At 36.6% G+C, this 16,633-nt stretch overlaps 1 protein-coding gene across 1 annotated transcript in view; it reads left to right on the top strand.

Annotated features, from left to right (window-relative positions):
- The window catches only part of C8H7orf31 (chromosome 8 C7orf31 homolog), a 52,699-nt gene that overhangs the window by 19,601 nt on the left and 16,465 nt on the right, over positions 1-16,633 (top strand). The window contains exons 4-6 of the mRNA XM_046670738.1: positions 5,045-5,116; positions 7,514-7,543; positions 15,277-15,458. Coding sequence (XP_046526694.1) covers positions 5,045-5,116; positions 7,514-7,543; positions 15,277-15,458 — 284 coding nt within the window. The remainder of the gene's footprint in view (positions 1-5,044; positions 5,117-7,513; positions 7,544-15,276; positions 15,459-16,633) is intronic.

The raw sequence follows: 16,633 nt of genomic DNA, 5'->3' as shown, positions 1-16,633 counted from the left end.
ATAAAGAACAAGTCTAATTATTTATCTTAAGGAAAACTGATGTCCAAAATGTAGAAAATCTAACAAATAGAACAGAAAAAGACACTCAGAGATACACAGGAAAATTCCTATGAATAAAGGAAGAAATGAATCTGAACGTCAAAAGGACATACCATATAGTTGGAAAAACTGGGAGAGAACTATTGACATTGAGATACAACCTGGTTACATTATTGAATTCATAAAGAAAGATTTCTTGAGTCATTCAAGCAGGAAAAGCAAGACACCCACAAGGAGGAAAAATGAGGCTGGCCTCAAGCCTCCACAGCAGGGTTCAAGGCCAGAAGACATATCTTCAAAGTTTTGAGGAAAAGAAAATATAGCCCAAAGAGACTGCAGCACAATTGTCCATCAGGCATAAAGGCTACAGGCAGACATCTCACACATGAGAGAATTTAGAGTATATAGCACCCAATGAGCCCTTCTTTTAAAAAATACCTGGAAAATGAAATTTAACAAACCAAAAAATGAATCAAAATGAAGAACTCAAGAACAGAGAAGCTGTGCTAAAAGGGCTGATTCAAAAATGAAATGGTGAGCACTGAAGCCATTCACACGATTGGGAAAGTTGTTATTGTAGAAGCAGGGAAATGTTATAGACCCTGGCAAAATACAGATGACGTGAACAGCCAAAATGGACAGAGCAGGGAGAGGAAGCAGAAGCAAGCGAAACAGGCTCCTCATCCTATCTTTCATGCCTGGGAGTGAATATTATCTAAAAAGTAATAGTGATTCCAACGTCCTAAATGTTTCAAAAACTTCTTAATTTTACATGGCCTTTTAGAAATTTATACCTATATAGCGAAGAAATATTTATCAATAGTTCAGGAATTCCTTCCGTTTTAGTTTTTCATCTGTTAAACACTAATGAAATTTTAATTTTCTTTCAGAAATTGCACAAACTTTGATCCTATTTATGAAACTTTAGTTCTGACTAGAGCTGTCCATCTCTCCATTCATACTTCCTCACGTTTACTTTTTTAGAGAGAGAGATCTAGAATCGTGTTCCACATGGTGGTATTTGTGTATGCTTCTTTGTAATTACTGAAACTTTTAGGATGAGGTTGTGCCATTTCCACAAAAATAAGAAAAACAATCTCTTTTTTTGAACAACAGCCTTGTGTGCTAAGCACTTGATAGACATGATCTCATTTCAATTAAATTACATTTGCTTTTTTCTGAAGTTCATTTTTCCAATAAAACTACTTTTGTTCTTTTTTTAAACTAAATTTTAATTTCATAAGTTATTCATTTGTATGCATTAGGATTTTTAGTTGCAAACAACGGAGTCCATTCTGGCTAGTTTAAGAAGAGGAAGATTTATTACAGGATTATTAGGTTAATTCACAAAACTGTGGGAGGGCAAGAGAAATAGGCAAATTGCTAAGCTTCCCGGAATAATATAGCCAGACTCACTCCCAGGACTGGCCTCATCAGAGGAAGTGCCTCTGCTAGAACCAGACACCTGCTGCTGTCTTATTAGCAATACGGACGCCCCACTTGAAGCCTGTGTTCTCGGGGTACTCACGTTCAAATCAAAGTCTAGTACAGACACAGACGACTGGCAGAACTTAGGGCACACATTTGCACCCCAGTTGCTAGGGAGGCTGGGAAGTCGATTTTTTAGATTCTACCTGGGGAATTGGGGTGCTCAAAATGAGGGAAACTGGCAAAATGTAGAAAGGGTCTTGTAAAGTTGTTAGATAGCCCTCAGTGCCAGTCAACTGTCACTCTAACCAACAGCAGCAACAACAATACCATCTTTTCTATTCAACGTGTGGTCCATGGACCAGCAGCATCAGCATCAACTGGGAAATAGAGAATACAAAATCTTGGGCCCCACCCCGGAGTTACTGAAAGAGAATCTGCATCCTAATAAAATCCTTCAGGTAATTCTGACATGCAGCAAAGTTTGAGAACTGCTGCCCCAACATAAGAAAATGCAATACCTTTTCATACAAATGAAAATGCACTCACTCCCTAAAGGGGAGACTCAAAGTCTCATCACTTCCTGCATCTCCTCCAAGTCCAGGATCTCTGGGCGATAGTCACTCTTCTCTACTTCAGTCATCATCTTGTCCTGATAGTCCACAGCTACACACTTAATAAAGTAAACCATCATCAACACTCTATATGAAATAATAAGGAAAAAAAAGAAAATTAGTCAATATATATAAATAATTAAAAATAGTTAATATATATAAATAATATATATAAATAAAAGTATCAGGACACAACAAGGAAGAAAATATGAGAAGTGACTACAGTCCTGGTTTCTACACCTGGGCTTAAGGCTGCTGTTAGTGTTATAATTTCTTTCTGCCTGTGTGAGTTGCTACAGTATTCCATTAATTTTATGCCACTGGAAGCAGCACTAGGAGATGTCCAAAAGATTCTTTAGGTTCTAGAAATGCTCCTTTCCCCCATAATTGTACAGCAGCATTCCTCTTACCCTTGACATTCAGGATCAATCTTTCCAGCCTACTTGGTATAACCCTTTCTTGCCTGTTTTCTCCAGAGTCATAGGAGCCCCAAATTACTACATCCTCAGTTCAGCTTCCAATTCAACGGGACCACTGTTGTGTCCTCTGCTGAAAGCACTTCAGCCTTGATCTCTAACCCAGCAAAGCCCAAGGTGGCTGGGGAGGAAGTAAACGTTTTCTAAGTGTAGTAGTAAGTCTAACAGTGAGAGGCACCACTCCCACTTCCACCCTTTGCTTTTTAAACCATGCATTCTGGCCATGGGGGAGACTATTTACTGGTCACTGCTTCAGAGCATATGCCACACTCTTTAGGACAACACTCATCCAATACTGAATCTTCAATGGGCTCTTCCTCCATTCTATCAATATGGTAAGACCAACGAATGCTTTAAATTCAACCATTGCCTTATTTCTTTTGTAGTAAATTGAGTTCCTTAGTCTGAAAGAATGTTGTTTAAGATGGCAGGCAGTGAATAGAGCATTCAGTAAGTCCACTGGCGATGTAACTGGCAGAAGTACAATGAGAACGAAAGGGAAATCCATATTTAGAAGTGTCTTGTGAGGATAATGATGTCTTTCATGGAGGAAGGGGTCCAATGTAATCAGCCTCCCACCAGCTGGCTGACTACACCCGGGGAGATTTTTCTCTGTGAATTACTTAGGGTTGGTAACTTTTGCTGGCACACTCACATGTGGCCAGGTCAGTTTTGATGAGGGGGAAGTTCATGTTGCTGAGTCCATACATAATAACTTCTGTCCCCATGATAACTTAGTTTATGAAGCCTCTGAGCAAGCACTAGGGTGACTGGAGAAAGCCTGATTGACACCCACAGAGTTGGTCATTTTATCTACCTAATTATTAAGAACATCCTCAGTTGTGGGGTTCTCTTGGTGAACATTCTTGTGGGGTACAAATAACCCTCAGACTCTAGGGCCATTCTCAGAGGCAGAGAAAGCAAGTGTTTTTGGAATCTACATTGGGTAGATGAGATATAGGGTGGGTGTTCAAAAGATACTGGGCAAGGACGACGAGGGACACTTGAGCACTACAATGTATATTAAAACATTACAAGCGCCAAGAGTAAAGGCTAATGTAAACTATGGACTTGAGGTGATAATGATGTGTCGATGTAGGTTCATCAGTTGTAAGAAATTTACCACTCTGGTGGGAGATACTGATAATGGGGGAGGCTAACCATGTGTGGGAGTAAAGGGTATATGGGAAATCTCTCTATCTTCCTCTCAACTTTGCTATGAACCTAAAATTGCTCTAAAAAAATAGTCTTTTTTAAAAAAATCAAACATAAAGTCCAGTCTTCTTTGACCACTGCCCCACCAATCCCAATCTCCTTCCTGGAGGGAACCACTGTTACCATTTTGGTGTGTCTCCTTTCATACCTTTTGTTAAACATTGACATAATTATACACCCACCCATTGAAGTATATGGTATTATTTTGTTTATGTGTGGAATCATTTGATACATAGTATTAGGCAACTTGGTTTTTCTTTTCCTTCTGTAATCTAGAGATCGTAAATACAGATCTACCCATTCTTTTTAGTTTCTCATAATGTTCCATAATATGGATGCATCATAGTTTATTTAGCCATTCTCATATTCTTTCCTTTTTTTGCATTAACTATATGTAATGAATATCCTTGTACAGGCCTCCCTGAGCTCATACACAAATGTTTCTCTAGGGAAAATCCTAAGTGGAAGTTAAGGGTCACAATATATGAATATTTTTAATTTTAGTAGCTATAGCCCAATGCTTTATATTCTCATGGTAGTGTCTAAAAGTATCCATTTCCTCATACTCTTGACCAACTATATCATATTACCAAAGTGTATAATTTTTGCCCATCTAATGAGTGGAAAGGTTATCTTGGTTATCAGAATGCATTTCTCTGGTCAGGCTGAGTACTTTTTTCCTTTGTTTATGTTTTCTTATGTGTGGTCATTTACATTTCCGTTTCTGTTCTTATTCTTTGCCCATTTTTATTGTTTGTCTTTTAGCTACTAGTTCTTTATGTTCTGGATACTAATCCTTTATGTATATTACTTACAAATGTTTCTTCCAATCTTTGTTTTATTTGAGTGTTTTTATACTGTCCTGTATTCAAAAGTTTTTCATTTGATGTTATCAAATTTCTTTTTGGTTTTTGACTTTTAAAAGAAAAATCTTATTTAAAATGTTTTTTCTACCACCAAAAAAATATATAGTTTCATTTATTTTCTTTTAATATTTGTATATGTTTTCCAATTCTTTAGATTTTTAATCCACCTTAAATTATCTTTGTGGATAGTATGAAAGAGAAATCTATTTTTTCCAAATGGCTAGTGAGTTTTTCCTGCATTGTTTATTGAAAACTAAATCCTTTTCCACTGATTTAAAATGCCACCTTTCACATACTGAATTTCCATATATACATGGTTGTATTAGTCTATTTGTCCGTTACTGTCTCACCATTACACTGTGTTAAATTGAAAAGATGTTCAATTTAATCTTTTCTTTCTTTTCAGAAAGCTTCCCATTGAACAATTCTATTATTTGACGCAGAACAAAAAAAGTGACATCTATGGAAATGATTCTTTGTAAGTTTGGGCTTTCTTTTCCTTATATGAGATCAAACAACATTTTTAACTTGAGATGAGTTATATGAGAAATAAAAAAGCCCCAAAATGGGAACTTTTAGAAAAACAAAAGGGTTCCTTTTTTTTCAATAAGACCATTAATTATAGAAACTAAAACCAAACAACAAATACAAAACAATAAACCAAAAACTCACTAATAATTTGTGGCATTTTAAAAAGTGGGAAAAATGTAGGAAATATGGAATAGTAATGTTTGAAGGGACTCATACAGGTCATCTTGGAACATTTCCCTGCCTTTGAACTAGTTACTCAGTTGAATAAGAGTCTGTTACATTTCTTAAGAGGTTCATAGAAAATGCCCTAGCACCCTCAACAAAATTTTTAATCAGAATTTTATGAGGAGAGAGATTCGTTATGACAATCTACAAATAACTCTTAACAAAATTACTCCCTAAATCTCTTTTTTGAATAAGGAATACTTGTTAATTATCCTTTGCTTAGAGAAATTATTTTCCAATATATTAAGTTATTTTTCACTCTTTGAAATAGTTTGTTGTATATATTACAAAAGCATACTTTTTAATTTTCGGATAAAAATAAAACTGACAGCATTGAAGTAACAATGAAAATATCACTTTACCTTTATTAGAATTCTTAGACTTTTCGTAGGTAAGGTTAGTACAGAGCTTGGCCACAAGAGGGAGCCAAAAAGACATGAAATTTGTGGTTGTGAGGCCCTCTTTATCCCTTTGGGGTTGGTAAACTCAGAAACTGATATGTAATAACGTACACCGGAAATTTACTCAATGTTATAAGCCAATATGACCTAAATAAAATAATAAAAATTTTTTAAAGTAGATACAGGATGTGGCAGTAAAATAATGGACTGGTTCAGGTCAAGAAATTTGTGTCTCTGAGCAGTTTTCATTTTCATTTTATCCTTTCAAACTTTGAATTTTTAAAAAAGGTTCCCACTTATTCTTTTTAAATTTTTTTTCCATTTTGAGTCAAATCAATATTAGGCATATAACTGTCAATATCATAGCTAATTTGTTACATGAGAAAAATTTTAGATGCTGATTTAATATTTCATATGTAACAGCCAATCTAGTAACTCCAGATCCCTTGAATCAGTATATTCATTGCCCCCGTTTCTCAACTCAACCAGAAATATAACTGGAAGACAAGACATGCTTTTTTTCAGTTCCAAGCCTCCAAACTTGAGTCCAAAGAAAGATATAAACCTTTTATGGTTCATGTGAATTATGTGTTTACAATACATTATAGACTAATAAAATTATATGGCTTATATACCATTTTTGAAATAAAGAAACGTTAAAAATTAAACAGTATACTCAATTTTGCTGATCTTTACTATCAACTGATAACATTCTGTTCACTTTTCATGCCTGAAATATTTCAGGGATATTTGCATAGGCTGAAACTAATTTTGAAATCCAAGGAAAGTGGATGACAATCCTTCTCTAGTGTGGACTTCACTCCTGGGCTGCAGTCTTGTTTCTTGGCATGAAGGGCTCAGAGTAACCTTTGAATGAACTGACTCAGAAGAGGCATGCCTCTGGGAGCTTGTTCAGTTTCTTCTAGCCTCTCTGTCAACTGGGCAACATTTACTATCACAAGAGATAAGCAATCCTGGGCGAAGGGACAAAATACACACAGTGCATATATATCTTCTCCAACCAGGCCATGCTCAGGTCACGTTAGGTCATGTACTTGCACCACATGCATGGTGTCAGGCTGCCTCAGAACACTCTGGCTACTGCCTGACCCTGAGGGTAAAGGTCAGCAAGAACCAGATCTGTGTTCTCATTAGAAGTGGTCAGTCCTGTACCTGCACTGCAAATAAGAAATGCAAAATGGGTGGTGGGTGAGACTGCAGTTAGAATAAGCAGAATGGAAAAAAATGATCAACAGACAACTGAGATATGATGATATCATATATGTCTGCTCAATATTCAGTGTTCCATAAAATCAATCAAGAATATTATCTTAAAGATACTGTAGTATGAAAATAGGATACATCTTTATACTTAAGCAAGTTTCTAATAGGAGAGTAAGTTATAAAAAGTCCTTAATAGGGGCCAGCCTGGTGGCCTAGTGGTTGGGTTCACATGCTCCACTTCAGTGGCCCAGGCTTCATAGGTTTGGATCTGATCATACATACCACTCATCAAGCCATGCTGTGGTGGTATCCCACAGACAAAACAGAGGAAGATTGGCACAGATGTTAGCTCAGGGGCAATCTTCCTCAAGCAAAAAGTGGAAGATGGGCAACAGATATTAGCTCAGGATCAATCTTCCTCATCAAAAAAGAAAGAAACAAAGAAAGAAATGTCTTTAGTATAAGTTAGGATTTTTTTCCTGTTTTTATTCTAGGTTACCCAAACCACCTAATTCAACAGTAGGGTAAGTATACAACTTATATTTTCCTTCCCTGTTACAATCAAGGAAAAAAATACTGGCATTCCATATGTCTTAGTATGAGGACAAAATGAGACTTTTCCTGAAAGATTTTAACAAGTGAGAGGAGAGGCTGGTACAAGTGCAAGGTAATGGTACTACTGATTTTCCCCAATTATATCCCCTGCTAATCTTCTTTTTAAAATAAACTTTTGAATTTAGTATAGTTTTAGATTTACAGAATTATTAGGAAAATAGTACAGAGAGTTCCCATATACTTCATACCCAGTTTCCCCTATTATTAACGTCTTACATTAGTCTGGTACATTTGTCACAATTAATCAGCCAACATTGATGCATTACAATTAACTAAAGTCCATACTTTATTCAGATTTCCCCAGTTTTTCCCTAATGTCCTTTTTCTATTCCAGGATCCCACATTATATTTAGTGGTCATATCTCCTTAGGTTCCTTGTGGCTGTGACAGTTTCTCAGACTTTCTTTTTTTTTATGACCTAGATAGTTTTAAGGATTACTGGTCAGATATTTTGTGGAATGTCCCCCAGTTGGGATTTGTCTGGTGTTTTTCTCATGATTAGACTGCGGTAATGTTTTGGGGAGGAAGAACACAGAGGTAAAGTGCCATTTTCATCCATCATATCAAGAGTACCTGCTGTCAACATAACTTACACTGTTGACGTTGACCTTGATTACCTAGCTGAGGTCGTGTTTACCAGGTGCCCCCACTGTACAATTAATCATTTCTCCCCTTTCCATCCTGTACTCTTCAGAAGAAAGTCACTGTGTGCAGCCCACTCTTACTCAGTCTGGAATTACGCTCCACCTCCTTGAGGACAGAGTACCTACGTAAATTATTTAGCATTCTTCTGCATGGGAGATTTGTCTGTGCTCCCCCATTTATTTATTTATTCCATCACCTATTTATATCAGTATGGACTCATGGACATTTATTTTGTACTTTGGTACTATAGTAGTAATCCTGCAGTATTTTCTATCTTTTCTTACTCATATTGGCCATTGGGACTCTCAGTTGGCTCCTGTATCCATGCCCCTATCATTCTGGACGGTGTGTGTGCGTGTGTGTGTTTGTTTTGTTTTATTTTTGTGTACTTCATCACTTATCGTTGTAGGGTCTTTTGGTTTTTTCTTTAAGTGCTTCCTTACTTTCTGGTGCTACAAGATGCTCCAGGCTCATCTTGTACGTTTCCTGCCCCACTCCTACAATTGGCTGCTTCTCCAAGGAGCCCAGTTCCTTCTATTGGAGAATGGTGTTAGAAACTAGGACCTGAGCACCAGGTGTCCTTGGTGCTACTGGAGTCCCTATCAATCTTTAACTGAAAATATTAAGCTGACATTTAAAAACTGTGCTTCAGTTAAAGCAAAGATCTCCTCAAAAGGCTATTAAAATTAAAGACTAGCTCATTTGGGGTTGTTTTTGTAAAAACAACTATGCAAAAACCTTTGTTAAAAGTAAAGCCCTTTTCGTTGGGTTCTTTTTCTCTGGTCACCTTTCTGCTTGTAGTCTGACAAGTTCCAAAGTCTTCTCCTCTGGCCTGAACTCCTCAGACATCCCCCGGAAGAGCCGGGTAACATCTTGACAAACATCTTGGTAAATCTTGTTCAGCAGGGCAGAACAGCCCATGCCTCCAACTGGATGACTCACTGAAGAGAACCCAAACTCCCTTCTTTAAATGTGTGTGTGGTTGAGTGAGTGAGTGACGTTCTACACCCTTTTCCTTATTCTTTGTCTCTTTTTAGGGACTTAAGACACAAAATGGAAAGTAATCTTTATACATCATTTAATATAACAGGAACATATTCATTTTCTACATAGTCTTAATTTAAAGGAATAAATATACATTCTGGTCATTGAATACAATTGTACCCAAAACTTGAATGGGATACAAATTAAAAATTTATTTCAAGATAAAATTTTGCAACATTTTTAACAAACAAAAATAATCTTTGCAATATATACAAGATATTGAATGAAATCTCATAATAAACATAAACTCAAGACACACAAAGTCCATAGCTTTCAGGTCTTAGCGTAAAATACATTTTCCTAAATCATTACTAGATATACCTTAATACTATTTGCTAGGAAATATACATTTCTAGAATCTGAGGGGAAAAACATTTTAGAGAATATATGCAAAACCAACGAAAAATTCTTGGGATTGAAAACTATCATATGATGGAAAAGCAATGAGGCATTTTAAATGTTTCTTATAGAAATTATTCTCATTATTTCAGAGTCATACCATCCATAGTGACTTGCAGAAGCTACTATATAAATTTTGCTGACACTTAGAAAACAGTGAAAGGAAAAATTATATAACAAGACTCTAACACTAACGTTCATGGCACAACCTGTACATTTGTTTTGACCTGATAAATACAGACATTAAACAGCTTTCCCACAGCTTTGATGGGTTATAATTTTAAGCACTATAAATGCAGTTAATCTTTTTTTTTTAATTTGAGTTCGTAATAGTTTACATCAATGTGAAATTTCAGTTGTACAATATTTCTTGTCTGTTACCACATAGGAGCTCCCCTCTACCCTCCTCCTTGCCCACTCCTCACTCTTCTTCCCCTAGTAACCACTGAACTGTTTTCTTTGTCCACTTGCTTGTTTATATTCCACATATGAGTGAAACCATCTGCCGTGTGTCTTTCTCAGACTGCCTTATTTCGCCTAGCAAAATTCCCTCCAGGTCTTTCCATGTTGTTGCAAATGGGATGAATTTGTCCTTTTTTCTGGCTGAGTAGTATTCCATTGTGTATATATACCACATCTTCTTTATCCAATCATGAGTCAATGGGCACTCATGTCTTGGCTATTGTGAATAGTGCTGCAATGAACATAGGGGTGCATATGTTACTTTGGGTTGTTGATTTCAGGTTGTTTGGGTAGATACCCAGTAGTGAGATAATTGGGCCATATGGTAGTTCTATTTTTAGTTTTTTGAGGAATCTCCATACTGTTTTCCATAGTGGCTGCCCCAGTTTGCATTCCCACCAGCAGTGTATGAGGGTTCCCTTCTCTGCACACCCTCTCCAACATTTGTTATTTTTAGTCTTAGTGATTATAGCCATTTTAACAGGCATAAAGTGGTAACTTAGTGTAGTTTTGATTTGCATTTCCCTGATGATTAGTGATGTTGAACATCTTTTCATCTGTTTATTGATGAAATAAATATCTTCTTTGGAAAAATATCTGTTCATATCCTCTGCCCATTTTTTGATTGGGCTGTTTGTTTTTTGTTGTTCAGTTGTGTGAGTTCTTTATATATTATGGAGCTTAACCCCTTATCAGATAGCTGATTTGCAAAAATTTTCTCCCAATTGGTGTGTTGTCTTTTGGTTTTCATCCTAGTTTCCTTTGCCTTGCAGAAGCTCTTTAGTCTGATGAACTCCCACTTGTTTATTTTTTCTTTTGTTTCCCTTGTCTGAGAAGACATGGTATTCGAAAAGAGCCTTTTAAGTTCGATGTCAAAGAATGTACTACCTACATTATCTTCCAGGAGTTTTATGGTTTGAGGACTTGTCTTCAAGTCTTTGATCCATTTTGAGTTTATTTTTGTGTATGGCATGAGATAATGGTGTACTTTGATTCTTTTGCATGTGGCCGTCCAGTTTTCCTGATACCATTTATTGAAGAGACTGTCTTTTCTCCATTGTATGTTCTTGACGCCTTTGTCAAAGATTAGCTGTCCATATGTGTGCGGTTTTATTTCTGGGCTTTCAGTTCTGTTCCATTGATCTGTGTGCCTGTTTTTGTACCAGTACCATGCTGTTTTGATCACTATGGCTTTATAGTACATTTTGAAGTCAGAGATTGTGATGCCTCCAGCTTTGTTCTTTTTTCTCAGTATTGCTTTAACAATTCAGGGTCTTGCTTGCCCCATATGAATTTTAGGATTCTTTACTCTATTTCCATCAAGAATGTCATTGGGATTCTGATTGGGATTGCATTGAATCTGTAGATTACTTTGGGTAGTATGGGCATTTTAACTATCTTTATTCTTCCAATCCATGTGCATGGAATCTCTTTACATCTCTTTATGTCATTATCTATTTCTTTCTGTAATGTCTTATAGTTTTCATTGTGTAAGTCCTTCGCCTCCTTAGTTAAATTTATTCCTAGGTACTTTATTCTTTTTTTTGCAATTGTAAGTGGAATTGTATTCTTGAATTCTCTTTCTATAAGTTCGTTATTTGAGTACAGAAATGCAACTGATTTTTGTATGTTGATTTTGTACCCCACAACTTTACTGGAATTGTTAGTTATTTCTAATACTTTTCCGATGGATTCCTTAGGGTTTTCTATATGTAAGATCATGTCATCTGCAAACAGTGAGAGCTTCACTTCTTCACTCCCAATTTGGATTCCTTTTATTCCTTTCTCTTGCTTAATTGCTCTGGCCAAAACGTCCAGTACTATGTTGAATAAAGGTGGTGATAGTGGGCATCCTTGTCTTGTTCCTGTTCTCAGAGGGATGGCATTCAGTTTTTCCCGAGTACGATGTTGGCTGTGAGTTTGTTATATGTGGTGTTGAGGTAGTTTCCTCTGTCCCCATTTGTTAAGAGTTTCTATTATAAATGGCTGTTGGATCTTGTCAAATGCTTTCCCTGCATCTATTGAGATGATCATGTGGTTTTTATTCCTCATTTTGTTAATGTGGTGTATCACATTGATTGATTTGTGGATGTTGAACCATCCCTGTGTCCCTAGAATAAATCCCACTTGATCATGATGTATGATCTTTTTTGATGTATTGCTGTATTCAGGTTGCCAATATTTTGTTGAGGATTTTTGCATCTATGTTCAGCAGTGATATTGGCCTGTAGTTTTCCTTTTTTGTGTTGTCCTTGTCTGGCTTTGGTGATGTTGTGATGTTGGTGATTTGGTGATCAGAGTGATGTTGGCCTCGTAGAATGTGTTAGGAAGCATCCATCTTCCCTAATTTTTTGGAATAGCTTGGGAAAGATAAATATTAAATCCTCTGAGAAAGTTTAGTAGAATTCCCCAGGGAAGCTGTCTGGTCCTGGGCTTTTCTTTGGGATGCTTTTGATTACTGTTTCAATCACTTTAGTTGTGAGTGGTCTATTCAGATTCTCTGTTTCTTATTGATTCAGCTTTGGGAGGTTGTAAGAGTCTAAGAATTTATCCATTTCATCTAGCTTGTCCATTTTGTTGGCATATAGTTTTTCATACTATTCTCTTATAATCTGTTGTATTTCTGTGGCATCTGTTGTTATTTCTCCTCTTTCATTTCTAATTTTATTTATCTGAGTTTTCTCTGTTTTTTCTCTTTGTCAGACTGGCTAGGGGTTTGTCAATTTTGTTTATCTTCTCAACGAACCAGCTCTTTGTCTCATTGATCCTTTCTCCTGCCGTTTTTTGTCTCAATAGCACTTATTTCTGCTCTGATTTTTATTATTTCTCTCCTGCTTATTATGGGCTTTGTTTTTTCTTCTTTTTCTAATTCAGTTAGGTGTAATTTGAGATTGCTTATTTGGGTTTTTTCTTGTTTGTTAAGGTGAGCGTGTATTGTGATGAATTTCCCTCTTAATATGGCTTTTGCTGCATTCCATATGAGTTGGTATGGTATGTTTTCATTTTCATTTGTCTCCAGATATTTTTTTGATTTCTCCTTTAATTTCTTCAATGATCCATTGCTCATTCAATAGCATGTTGTTTAGTCTCCACATCTTTGTCCTTTTCTCAGCTTTTTTCTTGGAATTAATTTCTAGCTTTATGGCATTGTGATCAGAAAAGATGCTTGTTATTATTTCAGTCTTCTTAAATTTATTGAGGCTTGCCTTGTTTCCCAACATATAGTCTATTCTTGAGAATGTTCTGTGTGCACTTGAGAAGAATGTGTATTCTGCTGCTTTTGGATGGAGTGTTCATATAGAACACTATATAGACTATATATAGACATATATAATGTCTATTAAGTCCATCTGGTCTAGGTTTTCAATTAATTCCACTATTTCCTTGTTGATTTTCTGTCTGAATGATCTATCCATTGATGTGAGTGGAGTGTTCAGGTCCCCTACTATTATTGTGTTATTATTAATGTATTCTTTTAGGTTTGTTAATAGTTGCTTTATGTACTTTAGTGCTCCTGTGTTGGGTGCATAGATATTTATAAATGTTATTTCTTCTTGATGGAGTGTCCCTTTGGTCACTATATACTGCCCTTCTTTGTCTCTCTTTACCTGTCTTATCTTGAAGTCTACTTTATCTGATATAAGTATTGCAACACCTGGTTTCTGTTGGAGTATGGATTTTTTGTTGTTGTATATTGGAGGGAAAATATTTCTGAGAGACCTCACTCCACCATGATGCTGACGTCACCATTCAATGCAGTTAATCTCTTAAACTCTTTCTTTAGCTATTCTCCTATAAGAACCCAGAGCATCCATACTCCTGGCACACATCTACTTCTCACTGCTTGCACGTGCTCTTTTGGAGGTCTGAGTCCTCCCTGGTTATATTTGCTGGAAAAAAAAAAAACAGAAATCTGGTGTCTCACAGTTCTGGAGGCTAGAAGTCCGAGATCAAGGTTTCGGCAGAGTTGCTTCCTTCTGAGAGTCTGAGAGAATGTTTCATGCCTCCCTCCTGGCTTCTGGCAGTTTGCTGGCATCTTGGGTGTTCCTTGGCTTGTACATGTATCACCCAGAGCTTCCTTCACCTTCACATGGCATTCTCCCTGTGTCCGTGTCTGTGTCCAAATTTCCCTTTTTTATAAGGACACTGGTCACATTGGATTAGGGGCTCACTCTACTCCAGTATCACCTCATCTTAACTAATTACATCTGCAATGACCCTATTTCCCAACAAGGTCACATTCTGAGGTAGTGGGAGTTAGAACTTCAACATACAAACTTTGGGAGGACACAGTTCAACTACCAACACTGGTCTTACTTTTTTTTTCACTTTATTTTCTAATTACATATAACATTTCTCTATTCCATGGGCTTCCTAATCTCAATTTTCTTCTAATTTAGACAGCTCTCACATAGTTTTTTTTAAACTTCTGCTAGTTCTTTTTAAAAACTCTACTAGTTCTTCAAATGATAGGAAAATTATATCCCTGTGGTCTTTTTAACTTGTTGGGTTCTTTTTCCTTCAGTGTACCAGCTATTTTTGGGTTTTTTATTTCTCAACAGTACTGGGTATATAAACAGGCCATATATTTTCTGTATTGACTGCTTAAAGAAACAGATGGCCTGAGTTCAAAGTCCAATCCAAGATGGCTAGAGGTCACTTGGCATACTGAAGCTGAATGCTCAAAACGATTCCATAAACTGGGATCCTCTTAAAACAAGAGGCAGGAGTTGAAAGCCACTAGAAATTCTTCCTGTAGCATTCAAAAAACTATAAAATTCATATATCTTCTGCTTCATATTTTTATGTCAGTTATGAGTATTATTCACTGATAAAGAATTCAGTAGTATTTATTTTAAAAATTAAATTTACTTTTGATTTGTCTAGCAACATGTTTTAAATTTCCTATGTTTTATGGTATATAGTCCACAAGAATGCTAACTCCATAAGTATAGGGACTTTGGCTACTCTCATATTCCCAGGGATTAGAACAGTACCTGCCACAAAGAAGGGTCCCAGTAAATATTTGATGATTAATTTTTTTCAATTGCACTTCTTTCTATAATGTTTTGTTTGCTCAACTAAATCTCAGAGAAATCTGCTCCCCGTATCCGATTGAACACCCCTACCACACACACATCTCTCGCGGTGCCATGTTCCCGACCTTTACATCACCTAAGGATCTCTACACTGGCATTAAAGCCCGAAGCCAACAGCCATTTCCTCCCACTGTGCCCACGAAGCCTTATGATACAAAGATTTTGAAGACAAGAGGTAAAATATGATTTGAAATCAAAACAGTATTCATTCTTCTTATATTTGGAGTATATTCAATAATAAAATTAAATGAGGGCAAAGGACTCAAGTCACAAAACTGTGACCAACAGTAGATTAGGAAAGTTGTTCTCAACTGTGGCTGTACTTTAGAATCAGCTGGAACCCTACCCCAGACCAATTAAATCAGATTCTCCACAGATGCTCTCAGCCTTTCCTCTTTATACAGAGCCTCCCATGGCAAAACCAAACATTGTAGAATTGATTGGTTTTATGGTTTTATTCTACTTGTATTTTCTATTTTTATTTCCTTCCTGCTCTCTCTTATGGTTTAGCTTTTAAAAATTCCATTCTAGCTCAGGTGATCAGCACAAGGGACAATGAGTTCAGAGTATCAGTGTCCAGACATGGGTGTGGCAGTTGTGATGCAACTGAAAGACCCTCATTGAAGTAAGACTCAGAGAGTGTTGGGAGCAGTGTGTTCAGTTCCTCTTAACACCTTGGAGTGTCTTCTTACTGATACAAACCTTGGGGTCTTCCCAGTCATGTTTTATTAGAGAGGACGGTGAGCCCACTAGTCATCAAGTCTCTCCCACACTAGACACTTCGACACAAAAGAAACCTATGGAGAAACGTTGAAGATACTAGAGAGAAGGTAACTGAGGGTGACAGAAAAGGTACATGGTAGGCAAACATAAATATTTGTTGAATGAATTTAGGCTGTGAGGTAAGTAAAACCCAAGAACTGTCCTGTAATGCAGTTCCCCTGTACCTGAATATTTGGACCCAAATGTAAGAACAGAATACTGCCATCATCAATATCAACCTCAGTACCTTATTGTCAAGTGCTATGCTTAGTTATATTGGGAAAGGGTGTGGGGGGGGGAGGCTGTGGAAAAGAACTACAAGATAGGATACCTAAGCAATTGAAATTTTTATGATCTTATTAGGTAAATTGTCAAAGCAAATTTATTTATTTCAATTCTGAATTAGATAATTTCTGAAATTAAATGAAGTGCATACAGTTAGCAAGAAAATGAATTTATAAAAATGCTTTTCAGTGCAGTGTAGATCAGAGACTGAAGAAATAAGTTCCCACCTTAATTTTCTGCTCTTCCAGGCATCTATCTGTCGCTGACCAGTCTGTCACTCTTAGGGGATTTTTAAAAGATGAA

The sequence above is a fragment of the Equus quagga genome, chromosome 8 (assembly GCF_021613505.1).
Source record: "Equus quagga isolate Etosha38 chromosome 8, UCLA_HA_Equagga_1.0, whole genome shotgun sequence".
Lineage (NCBI taxonomy): Eukaryota > Metazoa > Chordata > Mammalia > Perissodactyla > Equidae > Equus > Equus quagga.
This window is presented reverse-complemented; position numbering and strand designations above follow the sequence as displayed.